At 37.6% G+C, this 16,304-nt stretch overlaps 1 protein-coding gene across 1 annotated transcript in view; it reads left to right on the top strand.

Moving 5' to 3' along the window:
* The window catches only part of ADGB (androglobin), a gene marked incomplete at both ends in the record, with an annotated part of 105,675 nt that extends 91,709 nt beyond the window's left edge, over positions 1-13,966 (top strand). Inside the window, 6 exons of the mRNA XM_082276744.1 lie at positions 4,548-4,657; positions 6,125-6,280; positions 8,107-8,215; positions 10,796-10,883; positions 12,027-12,210; positions 13,802-13,966. Coding sequence (XP_082132870.1) covers positions 4,548-4,657; positions 6,125-6,280; positions 8,107-8,215; positions 10,796-10,883; positions 12,027-12,210; positions 13,802-13,966 — 812 coding nt within the window. The remainder of the gene's footprint in view (positions 1-4,547; positions 4,658-6,124; positions 6,281-8,106; positions 8,216-10,795; positions 10,884-12,026; positions 12,211-13,801) is intronic.
* Positions 13,967-16,304: the final 2,338 nt, after the last annotated feature.

Genomic DNA, 16,304 nt, shown 5'->3' with positions numbered 1-16,304 from the left:
CATAACTGCTGCATTTCAGAGTAACCCAAATCCATTTCACAGTTCTTATTAACTGAGTATTTCTGTTCATACAAAGATACCAACAGATTGCCTAAGCCACCAACAGAGTTTAAAAACAACCTAGATCAAAAAGTTTAAACACCAATACATATTTAATCCTTAGTGTTTATGTACCCCTATTAACAGCAATATTTATCTGGAGTGCTTACTATAGTTAAGTATTTTGGGGAAAACCCAAACATATAATCTTTTTTCTAATCTAGTCTTAAATCAGTTTGAAAACTGACCTTTACCATTTAAAATTGATGACACCAGTTGTCAGACACAAAATTCATATAATAATATTGGTGTATAACCAAAAAGGTATTGTCTCACCATGTGATTTTTAAGAATGCTGCAGTGAGCCAGTTGAAAAATTTCTGCAACAAATTTTCCCTGTTGCAAGTATCCCCTTTTCATGTAAGCCAACAGTGCCATCTGGAGTTAATTTTGTATTAAAGCTAATTTATCATGGCAAAACCATACTTCAACTTTGTATTAAGATCTGCTAAAGTCTTTTAAACTAGTCTCCCTTTAAATGACAACCCATGCTATTATACTGTTGATATTCACCAATATTATAAATACTTATTTCAAACATTTTTGAACAAAATAAATTCTCTGGTATACAGATCCTATGATAATTTTGTATTTGTTGATGTTCGTACTTGTAAAAAGAACTGTGTTAGTGAAAGTTATTTTGTGAATAATACTTAGTCATATTTATTATATATGAAATCCCATTAAATGTTTCATTAAAGAGCCCATTGCACAAACAAAACATTAAAAAGGCATTAGGCAGGAAAACCTAAGTACACAGAAATTAGGAAGTTCCACATAGTTTATTTATATGGTCTTCGTCTTTTCTCTCTTTTTTCTTGCTCTCTCTTTTTTTTTTTGTTTTTTGTCTCCTTTTTCTGAGAACTGTTGCAGAGCAAGTCTTCAATGGTAAAATATTTTTAAAAATGCAAGCTCAAGATCATAATTCTTGTGGAAAAGGGGAACAGTTAGCGGGCAATCTTGCAACTGCTAGTACTATTGTCAGTTGCTTGACTGTGTGAACAAAATCACTTTAAGGTTCATTTTGTGTATAGGATTTTCAGCTATTATGTTTTGGGGTTCTCTGGTTTTATTTTTTTTGGTAATAAGATCACAAGTTTTATTGTGCAACTGTCACAACCCCGAGCTGAATCATCACTGTGTGCTGAATGCTAACTGCAGCATGTATTTTACATATTGCCTTAAATTAACTTAGGAGTATAAGCTGTTGATAAGAGAAGGCTGTCTATCCAACTAGGAAAGCAGGGGAGATAGAGTGCCCAGCCCAGGTAGTAGAGGTAGGTTTGAAAAGGCAGGACAGGAAATATGCTTTGGAATATTCCTTTTTATCCTCCAAAGCTGTGAAAGTTTCTCCCACCCGCAGGTTTTCTTTTCCCAAAGGAGAATTTGCTGGCTTGTGCCAAGGAGAGGATTCCATGGGATGTTTCACAGGATGTTCAGATCTCTGTCTCTTTATCTCTTTCCCTGCTTGCCTGTCAGTAGTGATTAATCACCTGCCTGCTGTTCAGTGAACAAATAGTTCACAGAGGATACATGATGGTGCTGTAGATCTCTAAGCCACACTCTAACCCCACACTACTACTGTGACCATATTATTGGATTTCTTCTATCCTGGTGTATTTTTTCTGTTACTTCAGTGTATGGGTGAGCCCAATTTTGGAAAGATTTTTGATGTTGCCATCTGTGAGAATCCTTCTGAGGGCCCAGTCAAAGACAGGAAAAGCAACATCTGAACTTCTCAATCTTTTCTTAACAAAATATTAAAGTCCCTCTTGGGGCAACTAACAGTTACTGCTATCAACTACTGGATAATCCCACTAAATGCTCAGAGCCTGTTTCATACAGGAGCATGATACCTTCTCAAAGAAAGCTTCAAAAGACTCCTCTGTATTATACCGATGAATAAGATAGAGTCTCTGTAATTTAAATTTCATAAACCAGGAGTTGCTGTCTATCTTGCCTAAAAAAAGAGAATTGATGTATCTCAATCTGAAGCTGAGTTTCATCTAGAAAGCATTTGGTGCAATTGTCGAGCTTGTCATAGGCAGGACATCAGACTGGATGATCACTTTGGTCTCATTTGGCATTAGACTAAATGAATTTTTGTATAAATAATTGAAGAGCAGTAGAGAAGCTAATTTTAAAGTTACTGTCGGCTGTGTGTCATCACTGACAGCCTGCGTGATGCCCAAGCTTTTCTTGGTGCCGTACAGATATAAAAACTGCCACTGAGAGTTTGTGATGATTGATGCATAAGCTGTGAGCTGGAATGGCCTTTTACTTTCTGTATCATCTGCCTGCCTTTCTTCTTATCATATCCCATACAAAGCATTTGCCTGGCTTTGCCCTAAGAAAAGTCCCAAGTTGTTACTCGCATCTCCCTTTGAATCAGAGCGGGCAGCAAGCCGAGATGTAGTCATTGCCCCCTCCAGGCATGTCTGGAGGATGATCCCAAAACTGGGGATACTTCTTGCTCTGCTGAGGGAGTGGGAAGGGCTGTGGGAACTTGAACAGGGCAGCTCATGGCAGAGCTTGGAGATCTCAACTTAATCTTGCCCTAAGCCTTCATATCTGGATTTAAAGTAGGTTACCTCATTCTAGCCCTATCATTTCTTATGCTTCCTTGTTCTTTGATAACTTATCAGGATATGCTATAAGTTCAGAGCATCGAAATGTTATAATTCAGAGTCACTAAATATTTATAGAAACCAGACAAGCTTGTAGTATCCTATGACATAGAAATTCTTTGTCTGGAATCATTTAGCTAACTACACTGAATGTCTTTTGAGTGTTTGTGTAAACAATAAATAATTTGTCTCTAAAAATTAATAATTCCTTGAATAATGCATGTACACCAACCTGATTTATGGTGCTACTATGTAATGATAATGTGAAATTAAAGGGAAAGCCATTTTTGTAATCATTTTATAACTTTGAATTATGTCATCATTATTTGTTTTAGTGTATTCAATATTTGTGGAGACCACTTTAATTTTTGCTTTCATTCTTTAATATATGCCTTGATAGCCCTGAATCAATTAAGTTTTACACTTTGGTGTCATTGGACATTTTTTAAAGTATCATGAGGAGATAAGAATAATACCATTTCCAGATAAACACATGTACAGTGTAATATGTATGATATTACTTATATACCATATAATATATATTTTTATGTGGAGCTATATGTGCATTATAACTATGTTTCTATATTAATATTTAGGATTTTATATATCCCTATAATCTCAGCCATGACATTGCAGATCTCATCCAAAGCTCATTAATCGTGCAGTACAATGATTTGTTCTCAGTGGAAAGAAACTGGAAAAACACTAAGTAAAAGATATCTTATCTTGAAAGCATTAACTGAAAGATATCTTATTATTATCATCAAACTGTGAAACAGTCACTCATATCAACTTTTTTCTGAGAGAAGTCCCCTATTTTACCGTATTGGCTAAATCTAGGTTTCAGCACTTGTCTCAATGTTTAAGTAGGAAGGTGGAAGGAAATGGAGATTTCGGACTCAGGTCTTTAATCTGCCTCATAGTGTTTTGGATACATCCCTAGTTGTTTCAACTGATACACTCCTGATGCTATTGAAGTTATACGCTATTACAGGCTTTATTTATTAATTTATTTCAACAAGAATATGACATGCAATAAGTCTTGTTTACAGCTCTCACCAGCTAAGACATTGCAAAATAGTGATGCAAACGTCAATTCTCAGTATCATTAATTCAAACATATAGTATACATATGTACTGATAATATAATTAATTAAAAATGTTCTCAGATAGTTGTGATAATGACAATTTTGCATGTCTTAAATATGCCTCGAGTCCCAAACATGTTTCTTTGCCTTAACTTCCTTGCATTTTTGGTGGGGTGTATCTACATTCTCTGTTCTAGACAGTCTTAGGATGTGAGATAATGAGAACATTGACTTTACCTATTTTGAGCTTCATACCTTCCTGGTGCATAACAAACACTGCCAGTGATTGTATGAGACTGTATAAGGGAAGTGAGTGTGAAGCTGTGATTCTTGTGCATTGCAGTCTTTATACTGACCCATACACAAGGCAGCAGTGCAGTGACTGATAGCAGGCACCGTGACAAACTCTCAGTTAAGCCCTGGGTAAAGTGCTATTTAGGACAGATAAGGCTGTCACAATATGTTCACCTTGTAAGTACGTTTTCAAAAGTTGTTTTGTCTTCACATTCTTTCTTGGTAGTACTTGAAACTGTCAACTACTTAACTGGCTTCCCTTTGTCTCTCTTTATGATTGTTTTGTGCTGTTATTCCACCCTGGGTTTTGTATGGGGAACTATATTTATGGATAACAATGATATTCTCTAATTCGTCATGCATTATAACTACATCTGAGTAATACACAGGGGAAAGGACGAGGAGCACAACTTTCCCCTAACTCTCACTTCTTTCAAAGTAAAAAAGATTGCAAGTATTCCTGAATCAACCATAAGATCAAAAGATAAAGTATTTGAGAAGACAGAAAAAGACAAGTTCCAGAACGAAAGAGGATCACTTGAATCTCAGGTGAGAACAAGGCCAAAGCCTTGATTTGTTGAATGTGCCATCATTGCACTGAATATAGAGATATTCTCAGGTCTGCAGATCAGTACTGCTATGACTTCTAACGTCCCTTGCATTTCTCTATACCCGGCTTTGCCACCATTTTAGCTTTACACCTGAGAAAGGTTGAATTAAAAAGGTTGAATGCAAAAAATGTGCCTCCTAGATTTAGAAATACCATTTGCTCGTTTCTTTGTTTATGTATAAAGGAACTACTGGTTGTTCCTTTTGTTGGTGTAGTTTCCTGTCTCTGCTGAAGGCTTACTAAATTCCATGAATTCACCATATTTGTGTTCCATTAGTCCCTCATAGTGGCTTTCATAGGTTCCTAGGGAGATGAAATAGGTCTTTCCACTGTAGTCAGTTCCTGTCTCATATATCACAATTGTCATTAGCATGCAGACATACAGTGGCAGAAAAATTGGTACGTACTTGCTTACTTGGAAGTTCTTCTCCCCTGGGGTGGGATCATCTGAGTGTCCTGTGGCTGTCTGAAAAGCTATTGCCAGCCTTTATGCCTTAAAAGGAATAATTGACATTATTGGTTGCAAACAGATTAATGGAAAGCAATGAAGGAACTGACAGCACCTTGTTTAATGGTATTGCTTTTTCTGGGAATTTTGCTGCCTCATGGTGTGTAGTTCAAGGAGTGAACCATAGATTTTTCATGAAGAAATCTCTACTGGGTTTTTTTTTGTTGACTAAACTTGCTGCACAGCAGACTTCCCTGTGATTCATATCCACACCTAGTTATACAGAGTTCTGGAATAGTGCCTTATACTAGAGGTGCTGGGACAATCGTTCTTGGGAGTCCACCACTAAAACAGATGCAAGTTTTGAGATGGAGCCCTTGCAGATAAAGAAGATGCCCACCTTTAGTCTCAAATAAGAGCTGAACTCCTCACCCTAGTTCTAAGTCTTAGGCTTAAAGCTTAAGCTTAGGCTTAAGTCTTAGGCTTAAACCATACCATTCTTCAGATGGTATGGTTTCCAGAAATATATGCAGCACAATATCTCATTGGTTCGTCAGACAGCAGAATAGTCTCCTAGACTTCAGGCCCTACTTACCCTGTGATTCTGGAGAAGCCATGTGTTAAGGTGTTTTAGAGACTTTGGGAAGTGACTGGAAAAGAACTTAACAAGACAGAGCAAGGTTTATTTCTAAACAAAAATCCCACTTGAATATAATAAGGCTTCTAGTAAAGAAGGGAAGGGAAGGGAAGGGAAGGGAAGGGAAGGGAAGGGAAGGGAAGGGAAGGGAAGGGAAGGGAAGGGAAGGGAAGGGAAGGGAAGGGAAGGGAAGGGAAGGGAAGGGAAGGGAAGGGATGCATATCAGTCAGAAAAATTATCAGGATAGAAAAACATAACTTCATCCTAAAGAGTGATAATAGATGTGTACCAGTGACTACATTGTGTTTATGATACTTTCAGCCAGCAGATTCAAACACACCCTACTGGATTTTACGCATAGTTAGCGAACAGAAAGAGGCAGACTTTCTGGAAATGAAGAAAGACACCCGGCGAGCAGATGAGATCAGAGCCATGAAAGAAGCATGGGAGTCTGCAGAGCCAGGGAGAGCTGTCAAGGTAATACCAGAGTACTATCTTTGCAGTGATGTTTCTTCACAAGTTCCAGGAGTTGTTGTGATGATAGAGCAGTTGTCACAACAGAAACCTGACTTCATAGGGTTGTCCTCTTCGCCACTCTGTGGAAGACAAGAAATTTACAGTTTAAAGAATTAAAAGTGATTATGTGCCTGAATTCCAGGCAGGAATCCAGATAATCTACTTCAGGCTTCTGTAGATCACTGAGATTTTAGGTTCTACTTTACAAAGCATAGAAAAGTTTCTCCTTAGAAAGCCAACTACCTCTACACATTTGCAAAGCTGCTACTTGTGGCAAGTTTAATGTTTAGCATGAACAGATTCTATTGAGAAATACACTGCTATAAACATGCCAAAAATGATTCCTCCTGAAGAACTGGCATCTGGTCATATCAGTACTCAAATTGTCCCTTGCAGCCAGGATTCCAAATCCATTCTGCGTTGCAGGTTACCCATGGGCTGGTACATGCTCAGTATGAATTCACTGTTTTGGAGAAGCAGTACTGATTTAGTTGCCGGCTGCATCTGGGTGCTTTTGACGTGACATATGCTTGAGGTGGAAAAATAATACATGCTCTTTCTAGCAAAGCAAAAAGTTGCAGTGCTGATTCAGAATTAGAAGCATCATTACCAAAGAAAAATAAAAGAACAAAGTGCAGTCTTCTAACTCACCTGAGAGTCATTCCCTATCACCACCAATACAATTTCCCATTAAGGGATATTCAGTCAGAATTCCAGATTTGTCTTTTTTATATTACCTTTCAGAAATGAACCTCAGACATGAGTCTTGCCAGTTAGAATCTCAGATTTTCTCAGTTCTTTTCAGTTTGTTCAAAAGCAGAACTTTTCCTGACACTACTCTGTTAAATTCTGAACTAAGGAGAGATGCAGCTCTGCAGCTTTGATTGGTTGTGCTGAGACTGAAAATGCAAGTATAGCCTCCTAAAGATTAGCTGGAAATGAATCCTCTTTGATGTGCAAAGACTCTTCAGAATCTGATTCTATCACCGTTGCCTTTTTTAATCAGAAAATCAACTGAATTGCAACTATGGGGTTCCATTTTTGAAGCCCCTTAGGTTTGTGACAATTTTTTAAAACAGCTGTCATTAAGACAATTGCAGCAACAACAGAATATGCTAAAACAAGATCTAAATTGGGGGTGTGCTATCCAGATTAAGTAGCTTCCCCTTTCCTTTCTTCTTGACAACCCTGGCCCAATGTCTGCCCATTCCAGAGTCACAGACCCTCTGACTCTGGAAATTGAGTGCCTGACTCTGGGATGACCAAAAGCCAAAGGGCTTCTCTATCCATTCTGGCAACGTCAGCCCTTAAGAGAATGCCAAGTGAGTCAAAGTCGCCTTCTGAAAAAACAGAAGTGCTGATGTCTGGTTCTGGCATCAAAGGTAATTGAGTCTGAAAGTCATTTTTCAGGAGGAAGTCTAAATCATCAGGCTATAGGAGCTCCTAGGATGAAGTGATAGTTCCCTAAGGAGGTGCAGTAGCCATACATTCAGCTATACAGCTTTTGTTTTAGTTTTAATCCCAATACTATTTTAAACTGCCTAGAGATTAGTGATTTCCCACTATTTCATTGGACAGTGATCTTTAGTATAAGTGTGCAGTATCTTAGGACTGATTCAGTGGGATCCTGGCATCTTTTCTGATTCCAGCACCAGGCAGACTTGCACACTGCACCCTGGTGTTAGGTCTTATTGAAGACTTATAGAATCCTACTTTTGAAAATTCTTTGAGATTTAAAATATGCAGTAAAATTTTTCGTATCTGGACTATAAAACTTTGATCTCTAGGCTTTTCAGGAACGTGTGCGTTTTATTAATAAGTATGCTGTGAGAGATTCAGAGGAACCCATAGCTGGGGCTGAGACTGCCAACTTAACACCTAGCTCAGGAGAAACAGGTAAGGGTATAACTTTCTGTTCAGCATGTTCCACTCCTTAGAAAAGACTTCTGCATTAAATGCTGGTAGTAGATAGATAGATCAGCTCCAATAAAGGTGTCCAAATGTGCAATGGCAAGCTTGCTCTCTATCCCCTCTTTATTTTAATTGTTTCACTGCTCTATTTACAGACACACAGCCTCACAGCTCCTGGAGGCTGCCAAGTTACCCTTAAGCAAACTTCAGGTAGTCCTTTTGTAGTAGAATTCTAATCCTGAATTAATCTGAAATTTTTGGAAGTTCAGCGGAAAATACCTTCTCCTTCAATTCCAAGTACCAGAGTTCCTTAGTGTAGAAATGCTAAAAAAGTGTTTAGCAGCTAAAATAGCATGTCAGTAAGAGACTAATACACCTAAACTGCATTCTCTTCATGTTCATGTTCATGGAAATTGTTCATGAAGAGTGATCTAGAAGCGAGGTGTCAAAAAGTGCATTCTGAGTAGCATCAGCTTCCTGGAAGCTTCCATGAGTGCTGCCTAATGTTATTTAGTGATTACAACTTCTATGGGTTCTTCATATGTATTCCCTGCCAATTTCTGTACTCTAATGAAAAGTTGAACTGGGTGCAAGACTTCAGGCTGTTTGTTGGTTTTTTTCTTTTGTGAATATGCTGAGATCAGGCCATCATAAAAAGGACAGAATACTGTCCAGTCTGATTGTGACAATATCTGGTCATGACTCATGTTCATGGAACTAGAACCCGTGACCCGTACTTAACTATAGGTTAGTGTTTTTCCATCCTGGTAAGTACACTTCACAGGAAAGGTTCAGAACTTAAGTAGAATTAATCCTCACCTACTGCCTTAAACATAATATTGGTTACTCAAAACAATATTATTTCCTCTAAGTTACTGGCTAAAGGACTTCAAAATTAATAGTTGTCCACCTAGAGCTTTGTTCTAAACTAAGCATTTAGAGTCTAATATAAAGCCTTATGAAGTAAAGAGTGACACCCCAATGACTTTAAGTTGTTGTGGTTCTATTCTGTTGCAGTGAACCATGACCAACCCCAGGGCCAGCCCCAAAAGCCTTGAGCACCCCAAAGGCTGTGATCTGTGCCTTACCCTTTAGCTGCAAGTCTCCCTTCCCCATTTTTCTCATATCTCTCTGCCTTTCCAGAGTGATCTAGGTTCTTTGGCAGCAGATTGCTCTCTGTTACTCCTCCCTGCCTCCCCCTTTCTTCATTGACTGTAATCCCTTCTCCCCACCTCTGTAACACCCGCTGGCCGAAGTATCATTGGTTACTGTGTGTTTTCCACGCCTGCTTGTCGGGGTACAAAACCGTCCCTCCAGGCATGTGGCTTATTCTACCCTGGAATAAACCCCTTTCCCACGAAGGAGAGTCCCTCCGCTTTATCCTACCTCCTTCACGCGCGCTGGCCATCGGGGTGCGAGGCGAACCCGAGCTGGGGATTCGCCCGTTCTCCCGCACGCCGCAATCGGACTCCATCTGTCCCTGCTCGGGGCAGGCAGAAGGCTGCTCGGTACCAGGACAACACGCTAGCCCGGCTGGTACTGCAGCACCGTTCCACGGAGTACAGCAATAGGCAGTGATGGGACTGAACATCTCTGTAGTATGCAGTATCTTAATGAGGATTTTTGTATTCTGGAGAATTCTGTTCTGATGGGCAGTATCTAAGGCACTTCCAAAGATCCAAGTCACCCTTTGAGACCAGCAGAGAAGGCTGGTATATTTGTCCATGTATAGACAGTAAATATATAGACAGTAATTTTTTTAATGTTCAGAAACCTCTTCCTATTTTTTCATGAGAAAAGTCCAGTAATATTTTGAAAACATTTCAACTGGTTACTGCTATAGGTAAGGTAATAAAAGAGTTTTTACAAAAGAAAACTACTGCAGTCATCATTAAATCTCATCAAATTTCACAGGTATTTCACAAGCACATGGAGACAAATTGAAAGAAGGAAGCATTAAAATAATGACAAAGCAGCTCAGCCTGGTGCCAAGCTTAATATCAGATGTGTCATTGTATTGCAAGAATGCTACAATAAAACATAGCATGGTTATTATCCATGTGGTTAAAAAAAAAGTCTAAGATTTCAGAATACCAGTTTTACTATGTCATGGTTTTTTTCTTTAAACTGGTATTTCTTAAACTAAACACTTTCCCCAAAAGGGAATATAATTTTTTAAAATTACAGCCAGGACTGAACAACCAGCTTGTTATTGATTTTTTTTAAATAAAAGAATATGATTCCCAGAAGTTGTTTTTATATCTTTCAGGCACTGCAAATTCAATGTTCTTGCTTAGATTTACAAACTTTCTTGAGTAGAGGGGATTTAGCTAAAATATATATATTAGTTTAATTGTAGTATATGTGGGGGTTTTGCAGCATCTTTGATTGTATCCTACATGTTGGAAGTAAAAAGGCAGAAATATATCCTCTTCAGCCCATATTCTCATTTAATAATTTTGCTGAGCCAAAGGAGGAAAAATTTATATAAGAATTTAGGTGGAGCCCCCTAGCATAACCAAATAACCAGTTTAATCTGTTCTATTTTATATTTTCTTACCACAGGAGAGAAAGCACCACAAACAGCTATTGGCTCAAGATTAAAAACACAGCAAAAGAAATGGGAGCTTATAGACCTTAGTCCTTACATGAGGTAAACTGCCCTAACATAATAAATGCCCAAGGAGTTGAATCACTGCACTGTATGTAATGAGTACGTGACATAAACTTTTGAAGACAATGAGCATTCAGGCAAATATATTTATTTCAGTGTTCATCTTGAAAGTAGCATGTATTTCCAGATCACAGGATATTCTGAATTGGAAGGGCCCCACGAGGATCATCAAGTCCTGCTCTTAAGTGAATGGCCCATACAGGGATTGAACCCACAATCTTGGTGTTATCAGCACCACACTCCAAACAGCTGAGCCAATCTCAGGATCATAAGAAATTTTTCAGGATGTTATGCTGGCTTAAGATAACATATTTAACAAACACAGTTCAGTTAATAATAGTTAATATCTGAAATAATTATATTAATTATGTTTATTATTAAAAAGAACTTTATTCTTTATTACAAATGTTGACATGAACTTATCAAGCTAATTCACATGCACCTCCTTATTTGCTGTGCTGCGGCTAGAACCCACTTCATGCTTAAGTCCATTTGTATTCAATGTGGCATTTTTGTATTTCATTGATCTTCAAAAGACTTTAAAAAATGCTGAAAAAAATGCTCAAATTCATTTTAAATTGAAAGGGAAATAGGCATTAAATTGAAGTGAATAGCATTAAACCAGTAGAAAATATGGCAAAATACCTTCCAGAAGTTTGAATCTTGTAAGCATTTCATTTGTCTCCAACTCCTTGACTTTTACACTAGTCATTTAGGACAAAATTTCAAAGTATATTATCCACTTACCTGCCATTATGCCAAAAGGAAAAAAAAAGAAATTGATTTTGTCTCAATGCATAATTATATAAAAAACTTCTAAAAATATATTTCTTGCAAATTAAAAGTAAGTGTCACATGTAAGAGTTTTTCCTATGCTCGAAGATGAGCATGATTTTACAAATAGATTTAAAATAGACACTCAAATATATGGCCTGAGGAATGTATTTTCTTATTGGTGTTATATATAAACAGAAGAAAAGTGACTCCTTAACCATATCTAACCATATGATAGTGATGTTGCCAAATATAAGCCAAATACCTGCATATAGATGTTAAGCAAAATAGACAACAACCAAAACTGCATTTGATATGAGACAAATACCTGTTTTGTATTTCCTTCAGAAAAACAATGTCTGAATCTGTCCTGAGAAATGAATCTATCATTCAACAGCAACAGATGCGTAAAGAAGAAAAAATTAACCATTTTAGGCAACTCCGCAAGCTGGTATTGGAACAAAGACAAAAAGAAGAAAATGACAGAGTTTTATTGAAGCAAAATATACTTGAAATGTATGAGAACCTGCAGGTATGTTTTCAAGATTACTTTCCAGTTAATTACTACCGTGATGTCTGCCACTAGTCTGAATATCCTGATCAACCATTATCAAGAGTTTTGTATTCAGTACTAGTAATTAGAAGCAGTGAACAAGCTTGAAATTTCACTTGGGCAAAGGTGAAAACTAAAAGTTCTAAAGTAAAAAAATAGTACTGCATGACATCCTTAGTATGAATACCCTCTCTGCAAAAACACTATTTTATCAGCATAAAATGATGGTTATAAGTCAGAATAAACTGACATGTGACATACATGACCAGATGCTTATTAGGTAAAGCATCTCCAGTTTGGCTATTTTTTAGTTATAGAATTGAATAGAGCTTTTTGAAAAGGAAAAAAAATTATACAGGGGGATAAGTTGCTCTTAATGTGTCTCAGAGAAAAGTTAGAGAACACAGTTTTCTTGGAATATGCATGATGCCAGCAAACAAAGAATTTAGATTACAAATCTTCAGAAAACCATGTCTATAAGTAATAAATGTGGTAGCATTAGGGTAGGATCCACTGTGAGGATTAACTCAGCCAATGCATTGCACATGAAATTGGTACAAATATTTTAGCAAATTGGCTTAACTGTTGAGCATCAACAGGAACAAAATGATGTGTTACAGTGGTGATACAATAACCACTATCAATCAGCTGGTGACTATTCAGAGCTCTTAAAACTGGGTAAGAGACAGTAAAAGCAATTTTACATCAAATCAACCTATTTACAGAAATCTTACTTGAAAACATCTCCTTAACTAGTTCCCAGACAGCCTGATTTATGTTACTCAAGTACTGGTCAGCAGGGAGCCACAGTTCTCCCTCCAGCAGGCTGATCCTATTAAGCCAGGTTTTCAGATGTTACTATGATTTTGGATGCCTAACATATTATATATTAGAAGGGCAAATTTTTCACAAGAGTAGGTCCTCTACTCTTTCTGGAAAGTATTTCCTTTAAAAGTGTTTCACAGTATGAATTTAAAATGAGAGTTACTTGTGAATATGCACACTGTACTGATAAGAACTTGTGTGGTTCTTTCATCTGTAGACCATAAAGAACTATATAGACATTTCCAGGTATCCCCATTTTTCAGGATGGAAATAGAAAAGGGAAAGTATTCAGAGGTGTCAAAGCCCCACCTGCCCTAGGTCTCATTGAAGGTCATTGTGATTTAGGCTCTTAAAAGGCTAGAACTCCTAAGCCATTTCAGCATTTCTGACACCTAGTTTTTAATAGACTTGTTTAAGACAGAAAAGCGAAGCAGTAACTGAAAAGGGACTAGATCCAGATGGGTAACTACTCTGTTGCCCTATTCTCCTTTCATACAACTAGCTTATTATTCCAGCAGTTTAAAAAGGATTTTTCTGAACTTTCTCTTCTTCATGGTGGAAAGCTTGACATATAGCTGCTTCCTTTGAGAAAACAATAAACATCCATGTAAAAAGAAAAGGAGAGATACTCTCCCTGTACTTACAGAGTCGCAAAGTGAAACAGAAGAGCAAGGATACAGTTCCTTGTGATGAAATCAAGATTGATGTGCTGAGCATGGCAGTATTGCTGTTTGTTTTTGGCCAGGCATCCTTAGATGAAACACGAGGCAGAGTTTACAGCATTCGGGAAGCATACAGAAATCAGCTGCTGGAGGCTGAGCGCAGAAAACAAGAAGAACTGGCAGCTCAGGAAGCAGCCCTGCAAGCAGAGCAAAAGAAGAGAATTGCAGACAGAAAGAAAAAACGGTAAAGGCTTAGGGAAAAAAAGCGTAGTTGCTATCACTAGTGAATTGTATTTAACAGTTTGGGAAAGAAAGTTCATATGCAAAGATGAGAAAGAATGTTTATTATTTTCAAGTATTCTTGGCAACTATATCACATTTTCTCTCTTTGCCTGTTGCTAGTCAAAAAATTGATCTAGTATTCTTTTTAGCAGTGTTTGGTATTTCGCTTCTCACAAAGCTACTTGCTACTATTAAAATTTTTATGTTTTACTGAAATAACTTTTGCAATAAAATTCATAATTCCATTTAGACTCTTCTCCCAAAATCACCGTGTCTTTTGTCTTTTTTCCCAATCAAAACAGAACCAGTCAAGAATGAATCAGAGTTGAAACAGTAAATGTAACCAGTCAGTTTTGAAAGTCATTTGACCTGGCTCCTTCAGTGAATGTCAATTTATGGAATTTATCATAATTAAATAGCAGCAAACCACACTTTTCATATGCTGGCATTGGGAGGCTTACCAAAGCCTGACTGAGTAGGCACTCACAAGCTCTCTGTGTACTGTAATATTTTTCCCTTCCATCATTCTCTTACGTGTTTTGGAATCTCAGTAATGCTCTGTAGTGACAAACTCATGACACAACCTTCCAAGGCTTGTTAAATACTCCTTTATCCTTCCTAAGCTATATTTTGCCCATGCTGGCTTTGCTCAAAGTGACTAATTACAGTAGACTCTCATCTGGAATTTAAAATCATTTCTTAAAAGTAAACCAGTGAATGAGGTGGCAATCACAGGCTTTTTACACAAAGGGTGAAATGTTTCCTCTAAGCTCTTGTTTCCATTATCATAGAATTCCTGTATTTGTCATTTTGTCATCAGACACAAAAAAACTATCACCACAAGCTGTTGCCCTATCCACCTTTCTTTCCCAAGAAACCACTCACAAGCTATCACTCTGTGCACAGAGACAATGATCAAAACTCTTAAAATTGTGAGAGATCTCTAGAACGGACAGAGCTGTTTTAAATGGCTTAAAGTATTTTCCATGTATGCAGTTGCAAGCAGAAGCTTGGGAAGTTAGACTAAGTATATATTGTATACATGCAATGTGTCCAGGATGTCCAAAAGCATTTTATTATCTAGTTAAGGTAAGAAACCATGAGACTCACCCATTTGATGCAAATCACAGGAAGTTTTGTGCTTTTCATTCTGGCCACTGGATAGGCTACCATTGCCTTTGAAACTAGCCTTTCCTCTGCATCTTAATGACCAGATGTTCAGCTTCAGCTGGTTTTGCTCACCTCTGTTTTATCCATACCTCACTATTTGGCTTGAACTTGACTCAGTCTTCTGTCAGTTCTATGACGTCTGTGCTTTGTACATCATCAAACCTACACACTTGCTGTGTGCCTCCATTCGGCCTCCTTCCTCCCATACATCACGAACTAAACTAACTAGCTTGAGTTTTTGTCTTTGAAAAGGAAGAATTGAAACCAGAGTCCTAAAACTGCACTGGTGAATTTTATTTCTAAGATCAGGAGCTAAGTTTTGCTTTGACCCATACAGGCTGCAAATAAAAAGCCTGTCAGTCTTTTGCTATAATTGCTCTTTGTCCTCTCTGTTTTGGAATATGGGGTATACTGCTTCATAATATTCTATCTTGTTTCCATAGCAATAGCACGTGTTGGTTGTCTTCTTATGTGAATCTCTAATGAGCTTCTGTAGAGGAAGATCAAGTTGAAGTTCTGTTCTTCATGTCACTGCAAGCGTTATAACGACATTCTGTTGTAAAAATCAATCCAGTTCCAAAAGCCAGCATTATAAACATCTAAATGTAAAAAATTCAGCTAATAACTTTCATGATCACAACCCGTCCCCATGTGTAATCAGCTGTCAGCTGACAAACTCAGGCACAGTGTACTCAGATCTACATTATCAAATCTTGCTCTGATGTTAAACGTAATTCTAATTTTCATTATTTTCTCATCTTGAAAGGTAACGTGGCATCGTCAAAATCTGCTGTATGGTTTGTGAATGTCTCTATTGGCTCTTTTATGATTTCAACAATGCAGGTATGATGAGGGTGTGAATTACTGCCACACTGTTTAATTGCATGTACTTTGGGGTGTGTAAGGTTTTAAGAGAAGCACAGTAACAGTTTTACTAAATCCCTGTGCATGTTCTAGAAGAACAAAATATTCACTTACCTTATAATGGAGCGTGGAAGAGAAAATGCCTTGTTTGGATTGTGCTAAAGAATTTACATACATTGGACCAGAAACAGATGACTGATGACCTTTCATATGCATCAGTTTTACACCAGCAGAACAGCTTTTCACATGTTGCACTATATTACAGGCTAA

The sequence above is a fragment of the Coloeus monedula genome, assembly GCF_965178545.1.
Source record: "Coloeus monedula genome assembly, chromosome: 2".
In the NCBI taxonomy this organism is placed as follows: domain Eukaryota; kingdom Metazoa; phylum Chordata; class Aves; order Passeriformes; family Corvidae; genus Coloeus; species Coloeus monedula.
The sequence above is the reverse complement of the archived record's forward strand: the minus strand, read 5'-3'. Positions and strand labels throughout refer to the sequence as shown.